Source organism: Molothrus ater, chromosome 2, assembly GCF_012460135.2.
Source record: "Molothrus ater isolate BHLD 08-10-18 breed brown headed cowbird chromosome 2, BPBGC_Mater_1.1, whole genome shotgun sequence".
Classification (NCBI taxonomy): domain Eukaryota; kingdom Metazoa; phylum Chordata; class Aves; order Passeriformes; family Icteridae; genus Molothrus; species Molothrus ater.
The window spans coordinates 14063979-14087924 of record NC_050479.2 but is presented as its reverse complement, the minus strand read 5'-3'; the positions used below and the strand labels follow the sequence as shown (position 1 = coordinate 14087924).

Here is a 23946-nt window from a genome sequence, read left to right as displayed (position 1 = left end):
ATGTGCAGTAAAACCAATTGAGCATGCAGTGAGTTTAGAGCAGGTTTCTGAACTTAAACTGTTGCTCAATATCCCACATTGCACCTGCAAACTTTTTCCAGAGTGCTGTACAATGTGACATGGCTACAAAATCTGACAGGAATGGGCCCTATTTGAAAAAGGGCTACCAGAAGCTGTTACATGAAGTTTGAGTAATTTTAGTACTTTTTTAACCACAGAATAAAAACATTTGAAACAAGGCATTCCTTTGGGCCCTGAGTTCAGCCAATCCTACAGAAATCTCTTTTTATATCACTATTAAGTGAAAGGGTAAGGAGAGGCAATCCTGCTCCTCCTCACTTATTCCAAGAAACAATGGGCACAGACATTTTCTTCCTGCTACAGAGCCATAGTCAATTAATTTTGTTTAAAAAAATTGTATGGTTAAGCTTACAATAAATAAAAATATTTTCTAGCAGTTCCTTTAGGCTTCTGTGGTAATGGTTAGTCACCTACAGCAGTGACAGGCTGGATAGAAGTTGCAACATAAACCCAACATGAATTACTATGCTGAAATATTTTAATTCCAAACGTGAGATCAGAGAATATTTTTCTCCCGTACACACAAAGGCACAAAGCAGCATGCATACCCTTGAACAAAGATACCAGAGAGGGGACAGCTTGGAGTCACCATCTCGAGGTAAAAAATACATGAATACATATACATAGCAATAAACAGAAAAGCATTTATCTTTTACATATGTGCATATACACACACACACATTTTCTGTATGGCTTCATATACATTCTGAAACTACTGTCATTGTGGTATATGATTAAGTTATCATGAACTTTGAGAACACATCAATTCTTCTACACATCTTCATTTGTGGCATACTGCATCCAGAGGTTCTGATGTCACACCTTCCTCCATACTCTATTACCTCTTCTTCTCTCCAACCCCTTCCCAAAGGCTGAATTTAAAAATTATGATAAATTTATCTTTAAATGCAGCTGAAAAGTCAGTGGAGGATGAATTTGGGATCCCCTTAACTTATGTGTGTTATAAAAAAGTGATCTGGGTAGGATCACTGGGTCAGTGATAAAAACCTGCAGGTACTCAGGAGTAGAACATAGTTCTGAAATAAATAGGAAGGCAGGAAATGAAAGGATCTATTTTTTAACAGTCAACATTGATCCCTGCAACAAGGGGGAAGAAGCTGAGATACAATTTCAGTTCTTTATTTATGTGGTCAGTCTAATAGAGTCAGTTTTAAAAAGGAAAAACCCAGAAAATACAATTTATCTCCACAGCATCATAACCATGAAAGATTTTAATGTCAAAGAGCTGAGTCAGCACTGGAGTGTGGCTGAAGAGAAACTATGGAAGGAACCAAGAGCTTACCATCAGAGCAATGCAATAATCTGTTCTGGATCAGGCCACACCCCTGTACCTACTCTGGAAAACAATCTAACTTACCCAATGCAGCAGCTGAATCTTAAGAAGGAAAGGCTGATATGTAACATGCTGATTATTACAGTGCTCTATTACAATTCCTTACAGGAATAGCAAAGAGCTGCTAGGGGTTATGAACTTCATGCCATCCTAGCACCAAAGGAAATGCTCCTAATTGTGACTGTCTCAGGTTTCTTACTCAGAAAGAAAAGCTCAACATGCTACTTAATTTTGTCAACATGGTCCATGCATCTGTGCTGATTGACATAATCACTATTTGCTGCATCCTCTTTTCAAAAGATTTTAAACCTCACAGGGAAGCCAGAATCCGTGTATTGTAAGACATCACATTTCTGTTTAACCCCTGAGCCCAACTCCTCTTTGGGTGTCCTGACCAATCTTGATGTGAAGGTACCAGAGAACCAGTTTCACGCTTGTGACATACTCACTGCTAAAAGTTGACACCTCCCATCCACTCAGCTTCCTGATTTCAAGAAATTGGGCTTTATGTGCCAGAAATTGGATATTATTTAACTTTCTCCGTTACATCAAAAGCACTTCAGTACCAAGTACTCTCTTCCTGTTATGTATTTGCCATAGTTATGACCACCATAGTGTCCCCTCTGTGTTGGGGAAGTTCTCTGTCCTTCACAGGTAAACTTGACAACTTTTAGAGCTGTGCAATATTCATACTGCACTTCAGTCCAAGGGAACAGATAAATAATCCAGCTGAGGAGAATACTGTCCCCTAGCTGTACAACCCCTCAGTGGGATAAAGATCCCATCATTCAGCAGCTGACCTGGCAGCTGCTCAACACAGATTCTCAAGACCCCTAACTGCAGCACCAAACATCACCATTACCATTTGGGCAGCATTTTACCTTTTCTGTTCCCAGTCCTTAACAAACAAAAATGTTCTGTTCTACAATGCCATTTCCCAGTCCCATCCAGTCCCACCAGTCAGATCTCTAGTCTCCAAGCCATGAGAACTAATTCACTAAGGAACTCACAGTTATATATTAAAACAAAAAAAAAAAAAATAGAAGAGGCTGGCAAGGACACAAACAGAATGCCAAAAAATAACCATCTAGCCACCTATTTTCATTGCAAAAATAAGTTTCCTCCCAAGGGAACATGAAAACCATCCAAACAGAAGCTGCAATAACCTAGTAAAATCCCCAGTGATGGGAAACACCTGCTTTCCATTGTGCACACACTACTAACTTCTGAGCCTCTGCTGCTGCTTAGATGCACGTGTCCTTGCTCAAAAAGGAATTATGACCCTTAACCTAATTTACACAAGAATGGAGGTCAATTTGCTTCACCTGTGAGTATCTACTTATTGCACACCTTTTTCTGACAGAACTTCTATCCCTTATCAGGGAAACACAAAAGAGAGCTACTAAGGGAAAGGCAGCAGATGGTGACAAGACAGCCAAGATTGCAATGAGATCTCTCAAAGTAGACAAAGAGAGTCTCTCCAAAGCCTAAGACTGCATTTTTCAGCCTCTTTTCCTAGCATTTGCATGTAAAAGATTTCAACGAATTCTAGTAGTAAAGAATAAAAAATCCAAATATATGCAAATACATGAAGAGTACTGAAAAGGCAGGTTTTGGTGTGGAGTTTGGGTTTGGTTGGTTTGGTTTTGGGTGGTTGTTGGGTTTTTCTTTGAGTATTACAAGCACCTGTCCATTAGGCACCTCTAGTGCCAGCTCTTGCCAAGACAGCATGCTGGTGCACTGCTGCTGCAGCACCCCGTGCCTGTCAGATTTCTTTCATGACTGCAGTAAAGTGTCGCTTCCCATCTAAATACAACATGGACTCTGAAATAAAGGGGAGAAAAGAGAGAACCACATTAGTAAATGTGTATCAATACTGGGCAACTACAACTAAACAGACTGGCAAAAGGAAGAAGTAATCCACACTGTCATCAAAGCATAAAATCTATAAAATCTATCTATTGCCATGCAATCCTGATGAGTTATTTAAATGCCAATAGTTCATCTATTAAAATGACCAGTGTTCTAAGAGAAACAAATTTTGTAAAAAATCTTTTTTTTACAGAATTATGATTACAACATATTAATGGGATACTTGCCTCCATATGTCTTAGGTACAACTTGTGGGACCTCATTTTCTGATATAAATGTAAAATGGAAAATATTGGTAGTATGGTGCTCCTTGGTATTTGCATTGTAAACTTCACTGTGTACTCGAATTTGGATGTAGTTTTTTTCTGTGTAACAGACCTATACAGTTAAAACAAGAGTTAGAGATTGTAATTTATCAGCAGTGCTGAAAACTGTAACAGATTTCATTATATCATTTAACAAGAAAAGTCACACACTCTCATAACATGTTGTTCATTATCAGTGAGTAACATTGGTGACAGCAAAGACAAGGTTTGCTCCTTTTCAAAAGGAAATCAACTCCTACCTGTCCAGAAAGCAGTAATAAGGATCCAACTTCTACTGGCTTCTGAAACATGATATCATCAACAGATACAATAAAGGGTCTGGAACCCCTGAGGAAACAAAAGACAAATTTCTTCTCATAAAAGAATAAAAGGGATGTTTGCAAAAATTTAAAATATCTTCTTGTCAGCATTTTAATGAAGGTCATTAGAGAATAAATCTCTTCTTAAACAAAGGCACCAGAATAGTAAGGAGTTATGTCATCATTGGAGGAAATCTCTCACATCAATGAAGTACACACTTTCTAAAGATACATTATTGCACCATTATTGTATCTTATAACTTACACTTGCTGGACAATCTTCATGCCATCATTCCATCATTGCTCAGGCATAAGTTTTTCAAGCACTGATACAAACCACTTAACTTTATATCAGGCTTTGCATACCCCATTCAACTTATACATAGACCTTTGCTGGGTGATGACTTCAGTCACACTTCCTAAGCTCAAGCAGTTACAGAAGAAGTTTAGAACCCACTCCTCTTGTGTACTAAATGCAAAGATGTAATATTTATTTAATAGAATAAATATGTTATATGGTTATAAAGTCTATCTCAATAGCTTGGTAAGATAAAAGAAAACAGAAAATTGATGTATTTTTTTTCTTGACAAGTAATGCTTAAAACCCAAGCTCCAAGGAGCAAGATGCCAATCTCTTTGTAAATATGATAGATGCTCCAAGTACAGCAGCACTGTGCACTAATAGTGCACGATTCCACCAGACACCTAAGTATTTTCAGCTCAGATTGTCATTAGGTTGGTTAGCTTGGGTTCCCCATCTCTGTGTATGAGCAAAATGCTCTGGATTATATAAATATTGAAGGTCCACAACTCACCCATAGCTGCAAGCAGTTGCCCATCCCAGTTCAAATGCCTTTCTCATGAGAAAACCCCCAAAGATCCTATTGAAGATGTTCCGTTCCTGCACAAAGAAACAAATACCAAATGCTTTTCAAAGCCTTGTGTTGAAGTCTGCAATTCAGTTCACTGTATTTAACAGAAGTCCCAACACCTGAATATATAAAAATCACTACTGAAATATGTATGCAAAATTCAAAATGCCCAAGGCAACTTTACTTAATAGGAGCTCATCTGACTAATTTGACAGCATAAGATAACAATTCAAAATTTTATCAGCAACCAAAGGCGAAACTTTTTGCAAACACTTTGCAAAGGAATTTCTTTACACAGAATGAACAGTCTGGTAAGAAAACAAGGTCATTAAAAATCATCCATTTTGCAGGGGTAATCCAACCAAATAACAAAAAACTGGCAAAAGAAACTAGGCTCTAAATTTCAAGGACTGCAGAAGCCAAACAAAATAGTGGTTTGATTAATCTTAGGCAAAAATTCAGAGTCATAGAATGGTCAAAATAGTGGTTTGATTAATCTTAGGCAAAAATTGAGAGTCATAGTCACAAAATAGTGGTTTGATTAATCTTAGGCAAAAATTCAGAGTCATAGAATGGTTTGGGTTGGAAGGGATCTTAAAGACATCTAGTTCCAACCTCCTTGCCATAAGCAGAGACACCTTGCACTGGACCAGGTTGCTCAGAGCCCCACCCAGTCTGGCTCTGAACGTTTCCAGGGATGGGGCATCCACAAATTCTCTGGGCAACCTGTTCCAGAGCCTTACCACAATCACAGTAAAAATTTCTTCCTAATACCTATTCTGAACCTCTCCTCTTTCAGTTTAAAGCCATTACTCCTTGTTCTTTCACTGTGTCCCTGTAAAATTCTCTCTCACAGTTACTTCTTAAGTAACTTTCTGTAATACATTAATATTTTTCAAAATACCTCAGGATGGCAAATCTCCAGGCCTTTTAGCTTTGCATCTTCAATCCACACTGAATTGGGTGGTAATTTACGACTCCGGAAACTCACTGTCCTTTGGAAGAGACAATAAACTTTACAGTCCACAGAATTAGCAGAATTCAGCATGCCAAAAAAGCAGAAACAGCAAATGCAGACACATACTAAAAAAAGCCAGAAAAATATAGAACACCAAAATAAACCCAAAACAGAAATGGTATCACTAAACAGTGTTCCAGCTGACCTTGAAGCCTTATCTAAAGCTGTCCTTCGATTTGTTACTGCAATAAACTTATGCTCCTGATCTTTCAAAAGCTTCTGCTAAAGTGCAAGTTTATGTGAATGAAGAGGCTTGAGAAAGGTACATGAAAGGAAAGATGAATCACAACCACAAAGTGCACTCTTTGTCAGAAAAGCCTTGCTCTGTTTTTTAAGTCATAATAGGAAATAAAAGCACACAGTGAGCTAATGGAATAATTCAACATCAAACACGCAGAGAGTTTTTGAAGTTTTCAAACCCAGACAGAAGTACAACCACTAATTTTAAGAGAAAGCAGGTCTGCCCTTGGTAAACAGCTTTAAAAATAACAATTGTATAGGCTAATAAGTCACAGAAATGATAAATTATTGTAAATACAACACTGCACTAATGTAATTAAACATTGTTCTATTGCTGTTGGCATCAGATGACTTCACACCAATCTCAAGTATAAGAAAAGCATGCTAACAACTCCCTCAAATAATGTTGTCAAGTACTGTATTTAAAACACATTACAAGGTTATTTGGTTAAAAGGTGACCAGTTCCTGCCCTCACCGTTTTTTTAATTAGATATCATGGCAGAAAACTGATTGTGCAAGTCATGAGTGCAAAACCATTCAATTCTCTTATCTGCTTAAACATTATTAACATTTTTCCTCAAAATTATTCCTAACAGCTTGTTTAGAACAACAGAAGACTGCTCTAAGAGCTGCAGATTTCATATTAAAGTTTGTACCTTGCATTTCAAATAAATTGCCACCGAATTTAAATGAGCACTTATTGCAGACTACTCTGTTATGAATGCCCACTCAAAAGGCAATTTTCTCTTCCACAAGATGTTAGTTCTCCTTCACCCCTCCCCTTCTTGCCTTGGGTCCAGTGTATTAAGGAATATGTCATGCACAATGTTTCTTTCTTCTGCAGTGGGAGCCATTTTCAGTAAGGAAGCAGTGCTGAATTCAATCCTCTTCAGCTTGTTCACTGAATATTAAAAAAAAAAAAAAAAAAAAAAAAACCATAGTGTTAAAGTTCAAAGAAAAAACAAATAATGGCTCTGAAGATTTTAACCTGAAATCAACCATCTTTCCATTTATTTTTCCTTTTCCCCCACAAGTTAAAAGCTGCAACTTCATGGTGCTATAGATCCAAAGAGAACTTTGGCTCCAAAGAGAACTTTGACTGCAGTGAAATAAAAATAAAGCAGAAGTTCACTAATGTGAACTTCCTCACCAATGTGATGAAGAACTTCTACACATATTTTATGACACCCATACACAAACTGATCCTACAGACAACTTGAGTACTGCCCTCAAAGAACATATTTAACAAGAAACCGTACAGAACAATCAGCTTCAGGTTTTGCCAATGGCACAAAATGAAAGTTTATGACAGAACTCATTACCATAGGCTGCAGTGATTGAAATTTTAGCTTAAAAGATCTTCTGTCCAGTTTATTCAGTCTTCAGTGTTTTTCTAATTCTCGACTTAAAAACCCCAGCTTGAAACAAATGAGGATGGAGCTACATGCTCCTTCTCCTGCTCTCCCCCTTTTTTTTCCCTGAGTTTCTTTCCAAAAAGAACATGGGGACCCAGACAGGTGAGGAGCTGTGATGTCCTGCAGGCCCACCATGGGGTAATCAGTTGGCCAGAGTATTAGGAGCCCCTGTGCTGCACTCAGATCCAAAGCAGGGGGAGCACCTTGCCAAGTGAGAGGTCCAGAGGGTGTGCAGAGCACGTCAGGAGTGTCTGTCAGTTTAGCCAAAGAGTTTCCAAGCATGTGGTAGCAGGCTTTTCAACTCTCTTACTCTACTGACACAAATGAGACAGAACAAAACTCTGATTTTAAACAAATTAGGAACATTTCTAAGTAGCAGAATTCCTGAACTTTTCTTCCTCCCAGCTATTAAGTTGAAACTGAGGCAGATGTGCATACTACCAGGAAATATGACATACATTCCCCTTGCTTGAAGATTTCTTCCTCCTCAGGGCTCTCAGGAATGAGTGGATTAACAAATGCTGGCCTATGGACAGGAAGGTATTTTTAAGTTACAAATTTTACAAGAATTTGTCCCATAAATACATTGTAACAGTCTTCCATTTCTGCTCACATACACAGTACAAGATGAAATTACATACTTCAGGTTATATGATAAAAATAAATATGGCTGCCAATACAATATGACATTAGCTTGAGGTCTGAAGAGGCAGTTAAATGATCCAACTACCACCTAGTGCAATCAGGAAAGAGAAAGTAACACATCTATGGTTCTTAAGAAGCTAAAATTGTACTCATAAATTATAATGAAAATTGTTCAAGAATAAAGCTGTTCAGAAACTCAGCAAATGAAACATGATGATCTAGGATAGTTTAAACCAAAACTTGACTGGTACCATTCCTCCTGGAATAGAAGAAGCACAGTGCTGGAGCCAGCAAGTGTTTTTATAATCTACATGCTCCCTTGACAGCCTTATCAACAGCCAAAAGCTGTTTACCACGTGTACCACTTATCAAAGGTTATGACATGCCTTGAGCACAACATTTCTATGTTTATTCTACTGCAAAAATCAGTTTACTTTAACCTAATTATATAACATTTAATTATTTGCACAAGTAAAGACAAACACTTATTTTCAAGAACTGTTCTTCCCCATAGTTTCTAATTTTATTATATTTTATTTATAATTATATTATATATATATATAATTATATTATATTTATAATTTTATTATATTTTAACTTTCAACATTTATATAAATGCTGAGAACAACATACATATACATACATGCACACACACAGAGACCTGCTGAACAATTCACCTCTACCCCTAGCCTTTACTTGGGCTGGCAACAAGAGGCAGAGAGGTGCTTTTTTCTTACAACAAACTGATCTTTCCTGGTTTGCTAAACCTCTGGATTTTGGACATCCACCAGCTCCTTGTCCATCACAGAGCTCATCTCCCCTCAGCTCAGCACACATCATCTCTCCTGGCCAAGCCCCAAGCTGCTGAAATACCAGCTTCCCAAAGCCACACAATGCTGCTTCTGTGGGGCTACAGCCAAACTAACATATCCTGTACCTCTCTGAAGGGTTTTGACCTCACATAAATACCCTCCATATATGGACAGAATGCTTCCACAACACAGCTGGCCTGTGGCCAGCTAGCTTGTACAGCAGCCAAGGAAGTTTGCATCTATCTGCACAAGTCCATGTAGTCTTGTCCTCAGTCAATCTGCTACTGTGTAATTACATTAGGTTTGATGTCATTATTTTGAAAAATTAGTCTTTAAAATGGGAACCATAATATAATTTGTTTTCTTAATGTATAGTATATTCACTGTTTCTAGGTTTTTTCCTTCAAATCTGAAGGAAAAAAATCTAGAAACTACTTCTAATGTTATCAGGACCACATAATTATATCAAGTAAAACCCCTTCATTAAACATATCTTTGTTAAATACAAGCAATTATTTCAGCTAATTAGAAACAGAGAAATGTTTATTACTTGGGCAGGCTATATAGGAAAGAGGTAAGAATTACAGCCAATTTTTCTGATGCTGAAGTCATAAACCTAGAGGGCAACTGAGAAGCCTTTTAATCCAATAGCTAAGGAATTATAGGGAAAGTAAAACCAGAAAAATAACAAAATAAATGTCTGGGGTTTTTTATGTTCTGTGGGAATACCTAACAGTTTCATTTTAGTTACACAAGCAAGTTTTAACCTGAATTATTCTGATTACACCTATTAAGTGTCTATTAGGGAATTAATGGTATTAATCACTCAAAGACTATTTAACCACTGAAACTCAATCATTAATTCTAACAACTACTAGAATGCAGGTGGGTTTCTAGCAGACTCATTCACTTCTGTGTTCATTCAGACCAGTCACTTAAACACACAGAAAAATCTGGTTTAAAAAAAAAAGGGTCAGATCCCAAGACTACCAGCAATTCCTGGTATCATGACTGCTAAAGTCTGAAGCTTGTCACAGGAAAGTTAACACTAGCAAGCAGAAAGTATCAACTATGTGGTTTATTTACCACCTACATTATATGGCTTCTACACATACAGAGCAAGCTGCCATGTTTGCCATTTTCAGCAGAGCAGAAGTCAGGAAAGTTTTCCCATCCTACAAATTACCGTTTGTTCTCTGGGTCCCGGGCCACCATGACAAAGGTTGCATCTAACACAGGGCTGTAATCACCATCATGTTGCTAAAAGAGACACAGAAAAATACATTCCTGAGCTCTAAAATTGGAAATGTGCTTAGCAAGCTATTTAGTTGACATAAACTATTCAATCATACTGTTAATTCTGCTTACTTTCACATTCTGTCATTCCTTCCAACACCTCTCAAAATCGGTCAAAGATAAGGAAATAATAAAAACTTTCATTTCAGGAATTCTGCAATGTAAACATTTACCAGGGAATGCTTATTAAAAACTTTGAGCAGGGAGGAGAGGAAATCAACACTGTCATTGTAAAAGGACCCACTTAACCTTTACTCTGAGAAATGCCATAGTTTTTTTTTATATACACCACTAATTGCCACTAGTGCCAGCACTGTAAGGAGTTCAGAACAAAAAGGTGTAACATTAGCTTCTACATCAGAGACTTTACTTAAGGAGAACAACTGAATTTAAAAAATGTACCTGTTTACCTGAATTATCATAGAATCACAGCATGATTTGGGTTTGAAGGAACCTTAAAGACATCCTGTTCCAATCCCCCTGCCATGGGCAGGGACACCTTCCAAGATCAGATGGCTCAAAGCCCCATCCAACCCAGCCTTGAACACTTCCAGGTATGGGGCATCTCTACTTCTCTGGGCAACCTGTTCCAGTACCTCACTGTCCTCACAGTAAATAATTTCTTCCCACTCTCTCATCTAAATCCATTCTCTCAGTCTGAAGCCATCCCCCCTTGTGCTGTCACTATATGCTCCTGCAAATTTCCCCTGAGGCACCTCATGCCCGTTGTAAGATGGAGAGAAGTCCCAGGAACCAACCTGCAGCATGTGCATCCTCACTTCCATGGAGGTCTTCCCAACCCAAGAAACATTGCCTGTGAATTTGATGTCACAGTCTGGATGTATAATCTTCTGGCACAAATCTACAAGACAAACATTAGGGGTTACTGGAGACAGATCACTCACAACTAATACTAGACAGGTCAGATTTCCTAAGACCTTTATGTGATCAGAAAGTGGCAACACACACAAAGACAACCCAGAAAAGACAGTTGTTGCAAGGGACCACACTGCTTGTCTGCAGTTTCTGCCTCTGCAGACTTTTGAAACCAACAGGAGTAGGAAGGAGACACAGAGGTGGACAGCAGATCCAAGGGAGTGTTCAGCAGACCAGGCAACATAAGCAAGGTCCAACTCACCAGAAGAAACTCTGTTCAAAAATGAAGCTAAGAATCTGCACACCAAAATTAAACTAAACACAAAAGCGCAAGGAACCATTAAGTTGCATTTTGAAGGGAAATGACATGAAATGCTGAAAAGCATCTACAGAAGCCTCTTCGCACCTCTTGTCAACAAAAGCCAGAAAACTTCAAAGCTAAAACAAGATGAAGTGAACTAAACAGGAGTGAAAAAGGTATCCTCAATAACAACCATGAGAAGGCAGTAGCTGATGAAAGAGCAAGACAAGCAGATGAAACTATTGTATTTACTAAATTGCCACTTACTGATTTTATCCACCAGAGCTGTAACTATGGACAAAGGAGACCTTTGCTGCATTTCCTGCTTGGTGTGAGTGTAGCAGATAAGAACTGTGAAGAGATCAAAAATGGAGCCAGCTCTTTAGCAAAAACTTAAGTGGAGCAGATCAAAGTCATCTTTGCAAAGCATAAGAAAACACAAACTAAAGTATCCTACTATAGGAGAGCAGAGCTTCCACATCTTCATGTATGTAACACATGGGATTGCTATAAAGAAAACAGCAGCAGCTACCTCAGTTCTCTGCATATTTACTTACTACAAAGATAAATTTAACTAAGCATTTTAAACCAGCTCATCACTTGACTTCCAATCCCACACAATCTCTTCGCTCTACCTCAGCAGCTCCCTGTCTCAGACTCTCCTAGCTTCTGTTTTGATTTCATGAAGGCTGTCCAAGGATATATGCTATCTGAGGACTTTTTAAATACTGATTCCTTTAAAGAGGTGGAGATTAAATAAACTGTGCCTTACAGGCACAAAACCATAGTCAGAGGTATTTATCACACTGCAATTACTACTAGGCAAACCACTACTTAAACTAATTAGCTTTGTTCATAAGAGGACACCCAAGTAAACAGACTCCTTGGAGTAATTCAAGGCTGCAAAGATATGTTTTTTTCCTAGTGTTCATGTAATTTTCACTCAATACAGATCTTCATTATCAAAAGTATCTGTCTTGTACTTACTGAGATAAGAGAGAAGGAATCCCCATATGGACCATACACTTCAGAGTTGGACTTAATGATCCTTGTGGGGCCCTTCCAACCAGAATATTCTGTGATCTGTGATCTGGAAGATCTCCATCGTTCCCAGTAATCTAAGATTTTTTTCCCTATGTTTACTGAAGTCACAATTCTAAAACCTGTTAAGCCTATCAACTTATTGTATCAATATGACCACCCTGAATATTGTTTAACTGGGACAGAATCTTGATGAACCCAAAACAATACATCCCCAGTGGGACTGACTGAAGCCCAGTATGACTGTAAACAAAGTAAAGGCATTCTGTGCTGTCACAGGAAAAAAATTAGATCTTCACAGATTTCTGAGGAAATTAAACAAGGCACAGAATGAAAAACAGGCTCATCTCATCTGACAATGTACATGCATTTGTTCACTCATTCATTTCTTTCTCTGCCTTCCTCAATTTTGTCCATCTGAACTCTCAGAAGGAACAGAAAAAAGATGTCCTATTCACAACTTCCCCTTATTAAGTACTTAATTCTTTGTCAAAAAACTCCATCAAAAAGTTCCCAACCAGTTATGGAACTAGGATGAAGGAGGAAGTCACGTGGTAATGTTTTAAGAAAAAATATCTCCCAGTTCTATTAACAACCTCACACTTATTACACAAAAGAAAAAGATGGTAAACCTTTCAAGACCACAAATAAGTACTCATTAAATAACTGAGTTGGTTTTACCCTTAACAACAATTTGCAGAACCCAAGAACTTACCTCAATTGTTTTTAATTTGTTCTCAATGGATACATGACATGCTTTCCAGATTATACTCTCTTATATATAATATAAAGATATTTGCATCTCATTAACTGTTGGTATTTGTGGCAATTTTGGTTGAGATTTTTTTTACAATTTAAAAAAATCATAAGTTTTCATTTTTAATATGCACTCTGCAAATTTTCTCTGAGTTCACACTGAAAATGCAAATTCATAATTTGGGATCCCCTTTCAGTAAATTATTTTTGTAGCTGGTCCTTTAAAAATCTGACAGAGGCAGGAAGCCAAACAATTTTGCATCCATCTATTCTTTATCATCCTTCCTTCTCTTTCAGTACCAGTGTCTTCTTTTTTTCCTTCCTTCTGAGATGGCAGAATTATGGGTTTCCTTCCAAGGCCCTACTGTGTCATACCAACCAGTGCTCAGCAGTAATCAAACTCACTTTGTGCAGCCTTTACAAAGACATAGGTACATACCTCCTAAACTGTCAAGATCTTCAAGTATCCTTCCAAACCTGCAATATAGGAGATTGACAATGAAATAATTACATATATGGCAAACAGAAGTTAACAGTTTCCTGTAGGTGTAACATGGTTTGTTACCTTACACTGTTGTATACATTCAGGTATTTTTCTCTTATTTCAGGCTGACTTCCTAGAGGCAGAATAACTTCCAAGTAGCTATCCTTCATTCTCCTAGGAGGGAGATCTTCCTGCCGTTTTGCCAGTAAAGTATGGAGAGCTTTTCTTTCTTGCATTGCTTGCACATGATCCCTGGTAAGAAAAAAACTTTTACTCCGAAGTACAGCAAGAGAACTGAAACCCTAACTAAAAGATGTCACATCAATGATGATCAAAGTTAAAACCAAATCGTAGATATAGCAAGGCACAGTGAGCGTGCCTTGAAAAGAAAGTGAAATGCACAAAATGAGAGATCTTAAGCAAGACTACTACAGAAATCTTTTAAATAGTTTGTGTACAAGTGGCAAGCACATACTCCACACTAATGAGATGAACAAATTCTGAATGCTACCAAAATCATTCCCCTTGAAAAGAACAGATCACACATAATTTAACCTATGAGATTCTGTGCATGTCTTCCAGAGCTACAGTACCACACATCTTCCACACTGCCAATTTTAAAGGACTGACCACCAATTTACAATCTCTCTCAAGAAGTAAAGTAGATGCACAGTGCTGGCTAGCACTAATGACAAGTGAACTAATCTGCTAGGACTTGCCATCATCCACAGGTGAATTCAGTTCTAAAAACTGATCCTTTGCAGCATCAGTTCTAAGAGTAAGCTAAAAGACAAAGAAAACTAACCTACTTTTGCTTCTCTCTTTCTACACAGACATCTTAAAATTATAGAAAATTACAGAAAGAAACAACACAGAAAAGGGAGAACAATTCCTCAGAGTTGCTTTTCCACTTCTTTCCAATCCACCACATTGGCTCCTTGCACAGGTATCTATCTACAAGATGTAACAGTCTTGCCCAACATGCTCTCTTAACTGTTCCAAAGTTTCCTCCCCTGAGAAGTGCAACCTGACTGAATAAAGCAAGTATTTCATAACATCCCTAGAATCTATACCATCTATTAAAAACCTAAGGGTTAAACGTGCAACAGTTCTGGTTGCATAAAGCCAAGCAGTAAGCAAAAATATGGATCCATTTCATAGAGCAAGAGAATGCATAAAACACGAAGCAACCAAACTTAATGTAAATTTCTGGATGCGTGCCATTCCTTCAAGTTGTGCTTGCTGCATTGCTGAGATTTCAGTGACATTGTGTTTAACAAAACCAATTAAAAAAAGAAGAAGAAGAAATAAAGAAAACAACAGAAAAACCTTTTCACCAAAAAGAAATTTTGTCTTATGTTTTGACTTTGGATGAATTCTGGGTATTAGCCACTTAATATGAAGGTTTGCTTGGCTGAGTATTACTTCAGAAAGTCAAGCTTCAACATATGTATATTACCTCTTTTCTGTTTAATAAGCTTTGGGAAAATGCAAATAATCCATGATCAAAGAGAGTGAAAGTGAAGCAGAAAACTTCAGTTAGTTTCATTTGTTTGTTTGTTTTAAACATTAGATGTGGTTTACCTCATCTGGGAAATAGGATTACCATGCAGTTTACAGGAAACAGAAAGATAACAGCCTCTGCAGAGGGTTAATGTTAAAAGTTATGCCACTAAACAGAAATGGAATATTACTGGATGACTAAAGAAAGATGCAAGGTTCAAGATGATGCATCTTAATGCTCTTTAAGAAAGTTTTTTCCAAGTTCTTTCAGTGAAAGGCTTAGAAGAAATTAATCAGAAAGTAAATCAGAAATTTGTCTACAAACATAAAGAAACCTAACAATAAAAATTTAACTATATTCTGTTTTCACCAGCTCCATCCTGGCTCCTCTGAGATCAGCAGCAGAATTCTTGACTTCCACTTCAGAATGTGTTCTTCAATATGCAGAAGTATCAGGCTCAAAGCAGTAACATTTTTCAACAGACAAATACTGTTACACACTGCAGTACTACTCATACAGTAACAATAATTCATCTAAATATTAACTAGCACCTCCCCTAAACATCCTGATAAATGTTTATGTATTTCCGAAATAGCCACAACCCCATCTAGATTATATTTAACAATGAAGAGATTAATAGTTTTAACTAGAAGTACAAAAACAGAATAAACACGTAAGCAAGATACTTCTTTTTCATAACAAATACAAAATGCCACTGGCCATTACAAGAGAAATCACAAACCAAAGTCTCCTTTTAGCAAAATCAATGGTTAAAGATGTTCCTCCAACACACATTCCTTCTCTCTCCCAGCATTCCAGACATGTACATCAGTCCTTCCCCAGCTCCCTTTTCAGGACCCCTATCAAGCTGTTCCTCACTTTTGTCCTCTTTAGTCATTCTGTGGCCTAACTCAGTTAAATCCCCAGCTGTTCAGTCTCCACATGTATCAACTCTTTGTCACTCTATTTTTAAAGTGGACTCTCTCAAGCTACACAATCCATGTCCACCAAACCTCTCTGTATTTAACCTGTCATTCTCAAGCATTCCCATCTGTGGTCTCCCTGGCTTTACTTCTTCGTTAGCGAAAGGATCCATTAATCTGCAAACCATTTCTGCTGTATTTTGTACAGCATGAGAGAAGTACCTGTCTAAGAAAAACACTGCTGTGATGATCTGGCCTGTCTGCTCTCCCTCCAGGATGGGAAAAGTGGGGGAAACAAAATAGATGGAAGATCAAACTTGACCAGAGCCCTCTAAAATCTCGATTTTCGAATGGCACATGGCATCGTTCCTCCTCAGCCATTCAGGGATGTGGGAAAGGCTTTTTCATAAACAATTTCTAGGGCCCTTTCTAGCTGACTTGATGAAAAGTTCAAGCCCCCTCATGCTTAGATACTACTCTTACTAATCAAAAATCAGGTTCCCAGATTCAGGCATTTTTGTTAGAATGACTGAAGCTGTGTTTAGATAAACTGAGTCAGAAGGCCTGGACACATCAGACACTTCATCCAGGCATACCTCTCTTCGTTTCTCTTTCACTGCACAAAGTGGGAAAAAAGAGCTCAGCAAACACAGTCAAAATTAACAAAACACATGGGACCAACCAAACTGCAATGTGTAATTCCTCCAGACTGCTAAATTGACTTTTCCAGACTGTAACAGCAGAGGGTTACAGTCAACTCTGGCTTATTCAATGTAATAGAGGAGGAGGAAAGTAACTTGAATAAAGCCAAACCAGCAATTATTTAAAGTATCTGTAAATTAATCAAAAATTAAATTAGAGCAGACAAAGGAAATGCTCAAGATGCTCCTGATTAAGGACACCCAGATCCCAAGCTGACAATTTTCCAAAGAGACACAGGTGCCATTTAGAACCAGCCTGGTACACAGTGAACAAGCTCAGCTACCTCTGAATCCAGTGCAGGAGAAATCCACCAGGCAGGCAACCCACCTAGAGATAACTCAGGAGGTAACAGCAACACAGCATTGACAGCCAGACTCTACAGCTCCTAACTCCCACCGGACTCAAAGCTAGTAGGACAATCTGGTAAGCACCAGTATCAGATATTTTGTTTCTACCAGAGAAATCTTAGAAATTTGTGATCCACAAAGTATCAATGCAGAAGCTTTGTTTCAATTACCTTTTAGTGGGATCTTTTATTTCCCCTGACAACAAGCTAACTATTGTTAACTTTCACTACCACAACCCTGAACTCCACCTTGGTTTCACAAATGAAGTAAAATAGATGTAATGCACACTGTACCTCCAGTTGGTAGATGCTCCCACTATATCCCTCAATTTGCTCCGCACTGGAAAAAAAAGAAATCAAAGCAAACAAGCTTAGCTCTGCAAGTGATAAACATGAGGTTGCCTGGTGTTAAAGGCAAAATCCTCATCCCAGAACAGGAAAATTAAGCAAATTCATGCAAATAGCAGCCCAGAAATGAAAGTGTGGCCAAATTGACTGCTGCTGTTAGTAGGCATATCACAGGAATGGGCTGAGTAACATGATGCCATAGCTTATTGCATATAGTCAACAAAGAGTGTTTGTTAGGGCAATCAGTCACCTCCAGTGCTAATTAACAGCTGAAAGACAGCATGCATCAAGATTAGATTGGGGAATTTTGATGTGAAAATATTAAGCCTAAACACAAACTGTGGAGATAACATAAATCAGAAAGTCATAGAAGAACATAAAAGGGAACAGTGCAGCTGGGAAATGGAATGAGGAGAATACCAATTAAATAATCCCACCCACGAAGGCAGGCAGTATCAGCAGACTGGTTCTTGCCAGCGAGGTTTCATAGCCCAAATGTTTAGCAGTCTGAAAGAACACAGTGTTAAGACACTGAAGACAGGCCTATACAATTTATTCTGGCCCTGTTTGCGCTCTCAGAGTTAACAGTAGTTCTGCACAAGTTTTTCCTAAACAATAATGTACATAAGCATCTTCTCTACTCTTTCTCAAATGAGATTATTAGGTGTGCTAAGGTCCCATCAAATTTACCAAACTACTTCATGGCTGGTGAATGTTGGCTATTTGGAAACATCTGAAAACAAGCAGCAACAATTCCCAAGCTCAGAAGAAAAGCTGAGAATTGTATAGAAGAGATCCCTTGCTTATATACAAAGATCTTTTATACCAGGAGGTTCAACTGTTGGGGACACATCAAGGAAGAGCAACCAAAAAATATCCAGAATTTCATTGATGAAATTTCATTGGTGAAATTGAAAGAGGCTGCTGGTGAGTCACAAGCTGATTCTTTATCAGGCTTGGCATTTTTCAAACTAAATGCCTGATCAGAGTATTCACAGTGATCAGCAAGCTGGCCTATAAACCCTGGAGGAGCCTAGCTGAATTCCTAGGATTTAAATCACATTCCACTCTCTCAGTCAGATCCACTCAGCTCTGCTGCCCTCCTCCTCAGTCACTTCAGCTTCTGCCCAAGTGCCCCCACACCACCACTAGTGCTGTACCCCAAAGCTCCCCTTCCCTGCTCCTTCCCTGCAGCACCCTCAGCCCCTGTCCCTGCACTCCCAGCCTGTTTCTGCTCTGCCTGCCTGCCAGAGAAGCACCAGCCTGAGCCAGAGGCAGGCAAGGGAATGACTGCAGCCAGCACATGGATCCAGTGACTCACCAACAGCCAGCAAACACCAGTGTCCACGCCTGACTCCAGCACCAGCTCTGGCACCCTAACAAATCTCTCATTTGGAAGCCAATTCTCACAAAATTTGTGGAAATATGTTTCTCTTTGAGACTGGTGGCTCATCTATTTTGGCTGACATCAACAAAAGGTTCTGGAAGATGAGGAAGACAAGAAGATAGGCAGACAAAGACAAAGAAACAGATTGCTTAGACCTCATTTCTTTAGAAAATTAGGCTAAAAACATGTTTTGAAATTAGAAGACTTCTACTACTAATTCTAAGAACAAAAAAAATTTCAAGGAGAGAACCTGACTGAAAATCTTGAGAGTTGACTTCTTTTGGAAACAGGGAAGGTCTGATTCCTTTTTCCTTAAGCAGCAGCAGGCTTACAGAATAGGTATTACTGTCTTGTTACTCATACTCCACCTGTGAAGCTGCCATAGCATGCATTTGATCAACACAGTGTTAGCAGAAACACTGTTACAGCTTCTAGAACACAAAACATCAACAGTTTTCAACAGTGTGCAGACTGTGCTGGGATGGACAGGGAATAAACAGCACTTTCTCTTTGTTTAAACTAAACTCATCTTCCTTTTCATCTCTAAAGAGGTAAAAAGCTCTGAAAAAAAAATCTCAGGTCCAAACCTGCAAGAATATCTACAAGCTGTTAGTCCCATTTAATACATCTGATTTCAGTTTTAGGCATAAAAATAAATATTTTCCAGGCTAAGAAAACATTAAAATGTTTATCTTGACAATAAAAGGGACAAAATGTAAAGTGTTTCTAAATGTTGTTTAGAAGATTACTAATACTAGATTTGGCTTAACAACAAAACTGTCCATTTTACAGTTCATAAGTACATGGCTTTTAACTTTTTCCTTTTTTTCCTTCTGGGAAGACTATCCTGCTCTTCTAGATATTAGAAATTTAAGTAAGTAACAACAGAAATTTAAGTAAGAAAATTAAGCACAAAAATCTATAAGCTATTTTTTTCTTATCTGGAAAATGTCTCAAGTGTGTAAAACAGTTATAGCAAATGGGACCTCTCCATAGTGCTCACATAGCATATTGCACAGTATCTCCTAAACTGGCATCAGTGGATCACCAGTGCCACAGCAGCAGGGTCTGAGTTTATTTGCACTGTGCTGTGGAAAAGGACACAAGGAGAGCAGCTGGACAAGACACTGCATTCACCTCTACCAGTGAGATCCATGCCCCTCGTGCTGATGCCTCCCCAGCTGCATCCAGGTTCAGGAAGAACACCAGCTTTGGTACAGAGCTTGCTCTGACTGAGGTGAAGGACACAGATTCAAATGTCTAAAATGAAGCCAAGTACTGCAGGAGCAGCTGCAGTGAGAGATTTTGTAACCCACAAGCCTCTTAGAAACGTTTTATCCAGCACCGTAGACAGAGTGTGCTGACAGAGATTTAGTGCAACACTGCCACAATTAAGACCAGGACCATTCACCAAAGGCAAAGAGGCTTTAAGCAAGGCAACAGAGAAGAATAACAGCACCTCATTTTTCATCAATGCTAAAGTAAGGAAAAACAGTAGCTGAGTAAGTTTAGTGTTATAGCAAATATTTTAATATGTACAAATTACCACAACACACCATTATTCACATGAATGGGTGACTGTCCTGTGGAGTACAAAACACAGGTTAGATTAACAGTGAAAAGAAACAATGCAATTTACACCTACTAAGGAGTTATCTGATTATTCTACCTGCTTCTGTTCTGCTTAGGCAGATGTTCCTTAATTTTAGTAACTGCAGGCAATCTATCCTTGCCTGATTTACAGTCAGTGTCCTTTTGTTTTCAACTCAGTTTGTGCTTCCTTTCAAGCCAGCTTTCCAGTTCTCTGTCTGAGTCTGTGTGGCATCTGCTTGCAGTGTAACCCCAAACAGTTCTTCAAACTCAGGGCTACCATGTACTGTTGACAAACAGTGTTAACTTTGGAAAGACCACCTGTAGCATTTTTCAGGAAGTGGGATGAGAGTTTTTTCAGAGGAAAATTCCAAAGTCCTGCTTTGTGTAGCCTTTGGGAGAGCCATGGAAGAAGTGAGGGCATTCACAATGGGAACCCAAAATTGTGAAAAGGAAGCATGTGAAAAACAAGTAAGAAAAAGTATTTGGTGTTTTGTGAAAGCATGGATATCAAATTGAAGGTATAGTTTACACAACACTAGAATAGTTTACATATCAGCAAAACTTTGAATTTGAACAATTTTGAAACAGAATCTCAAATATTTACAGTTATTGTAGTCCACAAAATATTAGTACCCCTTGGAGTACCAGGATGACCTCACTGTTTCACTGTTTTTACTGGCCTTCTAGATGTCATCATTTCCAAATCTTCAAATAAACACTCAGGGCAAGCTGCAAGTATGCAACATCATGTATCTTTGCTTCACTCCTTTAACCTCCTAAATTGCCATTTATTGACAACAATGAAAATAAGTTCTCTAACAACAAATAACCCTCATTTTCTCTTTTATTGGATAACCAGTAACTGTTGGTGTCTTCTGTTTAGAAAACAAAGGAAAAAAGAAGATCTCAGAAATAAGCAGAACTCCATGAAGGAATTACTTGTAAGTGGCTCCAGCCTTTTTCCTCCTGCCCTTTTCAAAGTACAAGGGATTGGAATGCAAGAATTTTTTTTTAAAAGCTTCTGAAACAGGAGCATTATGGTTTATTACTATTGGAGCACTGAAACAACCTTTCAATACAAAGCTCTATTGACAAGAGCAATTTCATGAGGCAATGCTGCTGATCTGATTTAAGGATTTCTACAAGTTTGTGAAATTGACAGGACTGACGGATTAAAAGTTCTGTACAGCATTATTTCCTCTCAGTTCCCTATTTCTTGGTCATTCTCTCCAGTCTCATTGTAACTATCTGCACTACATGGGCTTTCTATCAAGACCCAAGCTGAGCAGCAGTTATGCTGCCAGAAAAGAACCAAGCTCTGCCAAGGCTGAAGAACCAGAGGAGCCTCTAAATCTGCAGTTTCAATGATTATGGATATTTGTGCCATCCACCTCCAAACATCCAGTGATTGTCTGCTGCTTCCTGAACACTACTACTATGAGCTAACAGACAAGGGCACATTCATTATCCAAACCATACTAATACATGGAGGGACATCACCTGGAAAAATAAACTCCTCAGTAACATCATGACATCTTCCAGAGCACAGCCATCTACCTTACCTTCAGACATGTCAGGAAGCCCTGGGGAGGCACTGGTCCCAAAAGTGAGTGTCCTAGCCAGAACAGAAGGAAGCTTCCTCATGATGCACAACCTATAGGCAGAGCAGAAGAATTTTGTGTCATTAAAAATAATCCCACAAAAAGAATTTAGGATTTAATTTTGGAATTATTCTGGTGGTTTCAGAAACACCAGTCTTCAGCTTGATTTTTAGAACTAGATACTATCAGTGCAACAGTTCCAAGACAGTTGAAATTCCAACTGATACCTTTTGTTATCTATAAACGAGAAAGAAGAATGCTTCACTGTCAGTAATTGCTTTCTTCACTGACTACTCAGATGCCCCAAGACAACCAACTTAGACTCAACAGCAGCTTCTACCCTGTAGCATCTTAACACAGATGGGGTCCATGTGCCTCCAGGAAATCATCTATGACCCTAAACATACACTTCTCCTGCACTTGGCTGGTATGCATAGCAGTGGAAGGAGGAATATACCAAAAAAGATTTCACAAGGTATCACAAGCAGTTCCATTCAGCTAAGCCTGGTTTTCTCCTCCATGGCTTAGTGCTGCAGCAATTCAAAAAGCCTAAAGTGCAGGATATAAACCTCTTAGCCATTAAGCAAGAAGGAACAACCATGAAACCCTTCAGAGAATGTAATCCACCCACAATTCACTAAGTGTTCTTTCTACAAGGTAACTAGCCAGCACTACTCCTCTAGGCAAGCATAACTGTGCTAACACAAAAACACACAGAGGGTGTGTAAATCCCCTTGTGACAGTTCACAGCATCATCCTGACAAGGAATATGGATTGCTGGTCCTTACTTCTTCCTTTGGGACTGAGGTTCCACCTCAAAAAAGGAAAGGTGGCAGGTCCAACAGAAAAGCAAGGCCATTTACACATCTCTCTCTCTCCCCCCTTCATGCAAATCTACACTATCTACACATATGTATCATGTACACACAAGCCCTCACTGTCTGCAGATGTTAAGTCCTCATGGAGGACTTAAAAGAGTAAACGGGAACACAAACACACACACACACACAAAAAAAAAAAAAACCAAAAAACAAAACACCTCCGAAGGCAGCGGAGTCCCGTATGCACAGGAATGACGTGGATGGCGATGTGAAACGCCTCTGTGAGTGCTGCAGCCCTTGGGCTCGGCGTGTCACGGCAGGGCCAGCAAACGCCCTCCCGGCACAGCCGCAGCCCGCAGGGCCCCTTCACGCCCGCCCGCTGCCCCAGCCCGGCCCAGGCGCCGCGCCCGAGGCCGCGCTGCCCGCGGCGCTGCTCAAGTTTCGGGGTGCCCCGCCCTGGCCGCGCCCCGAGCCCCTCATGGCGGAGCGTGGCCCGGCCGCGGAGCAAGGGTCGGGGCACGGCCTCCTTGCCCAGGCCCAGGCCTGGGTCCGCCGGGAGCACCATCTCCCCCGGCCGCCATTCCCCACCCGCGCCGGAGGACGCGCCTTACCGGGTGGGCAGCATGGTGCTCGCCGGGGCTGTCACCGCGGGGCCGCGCCTGCCGCAGCCACACGGTCCTCCCGCACCGGCCACTCCCGGCTCGCCGCGCACAGAAAGGGCTCAGGGCCGGCCGCAGCTGGAAGCGCTCGCTCCGCCGGGATCCCCGGGTGGCACCGCCGGCCCCGGCCTGCCCCGTGTCCCCGTGGCAGAGCGGCCGCTCCCCGGGGCGGAGGTTGGGGCAGGACACCGTTAGTCGTCGGGCGGGCCCGGCAGAGCGGGCGGGCCCTGCCGGGACTCGCTCTTAATAAACATCGTTATTTTTTCTTTTTAATGCTCCGTTTTTTCACTGTGCCGTGAGGAAGGCGGGCTGGCGGCGCTCAGCTGGGCGCTGTGCCCGGAGCCTGAGGCGCGCCCCAAGCCGTCACACGGCC

General features: G+C 39.8%; 1 protein-coding gene across 7 annotated transcripts; it reads right to left on the bottom strand.

The window, feature by feature from the left end:
* Positions 1-541: 541 nt before the first annotated feature.
* ACOT9 (acyl-CoA thioesterase 9) lies at positions 542-23946 on the bottom strand. Of its 7 annotated transcripts, none has more exons than XM_036381344.2 (16): positions 23526-23946; positions 22055-22146; positions 20456-20482; positions 17459-17504; positions 13771-13941; positions 13645-13682; positions 11676-11759; positions 10990-11093; positions 10122-10195; positions 7937-8004; positions 6853-6964; positions 5709-5799; positions 4748-4833; positions 3873-3960; positions 3535-3685; positions 542-3259 (listed from the first exon to the last, which is right to left on the bottom strand). In XM_036381344.2, exons 1-16 carry the CDS (start codon positions 23537-23539, stop codon positions 3201-3203), a joined length of 1305 nt encoding a protein of 434 aa, XP_036237237.1. In that variant the 5' UTR covers positions 23540-23946; the 3' UTR covers positions 542-3200. The 7 variants fall into 7 exon arrangements, with proteins under 7 accessions (XP_036237237.1, XP_036237223.1, XP_036237252.1 ...); XM_036381330.2 differs by lacking the exon at positions 23526-23946 and adding an exon at positions 23133-23444; XM_036381359.2 differs by lacking the exon at positions 20456-20482.

What these genes read in the sequence shown, in the direction of transcription:
- ACOT9 (XM_036381344.2), bottom strand. An exon ending in AATCTTCAAGCAAGGGGAAT is followed by an intron (nt 6,965 to 7,936) that starts GTATGTCATATT and finishes TTTAATATTCAG; the next exon opens with TGAACAAGCTGAAGAGGATT. An exon ending in GCAACTGCTTGCAGCTATGG is followed by an intron (nt 3,961 to 4,747) that starts GTGAGTTGTGGA and finishes TTGTTTCCTCAG; the next exon opens with GGGTTCCAGACCCTTTATTG.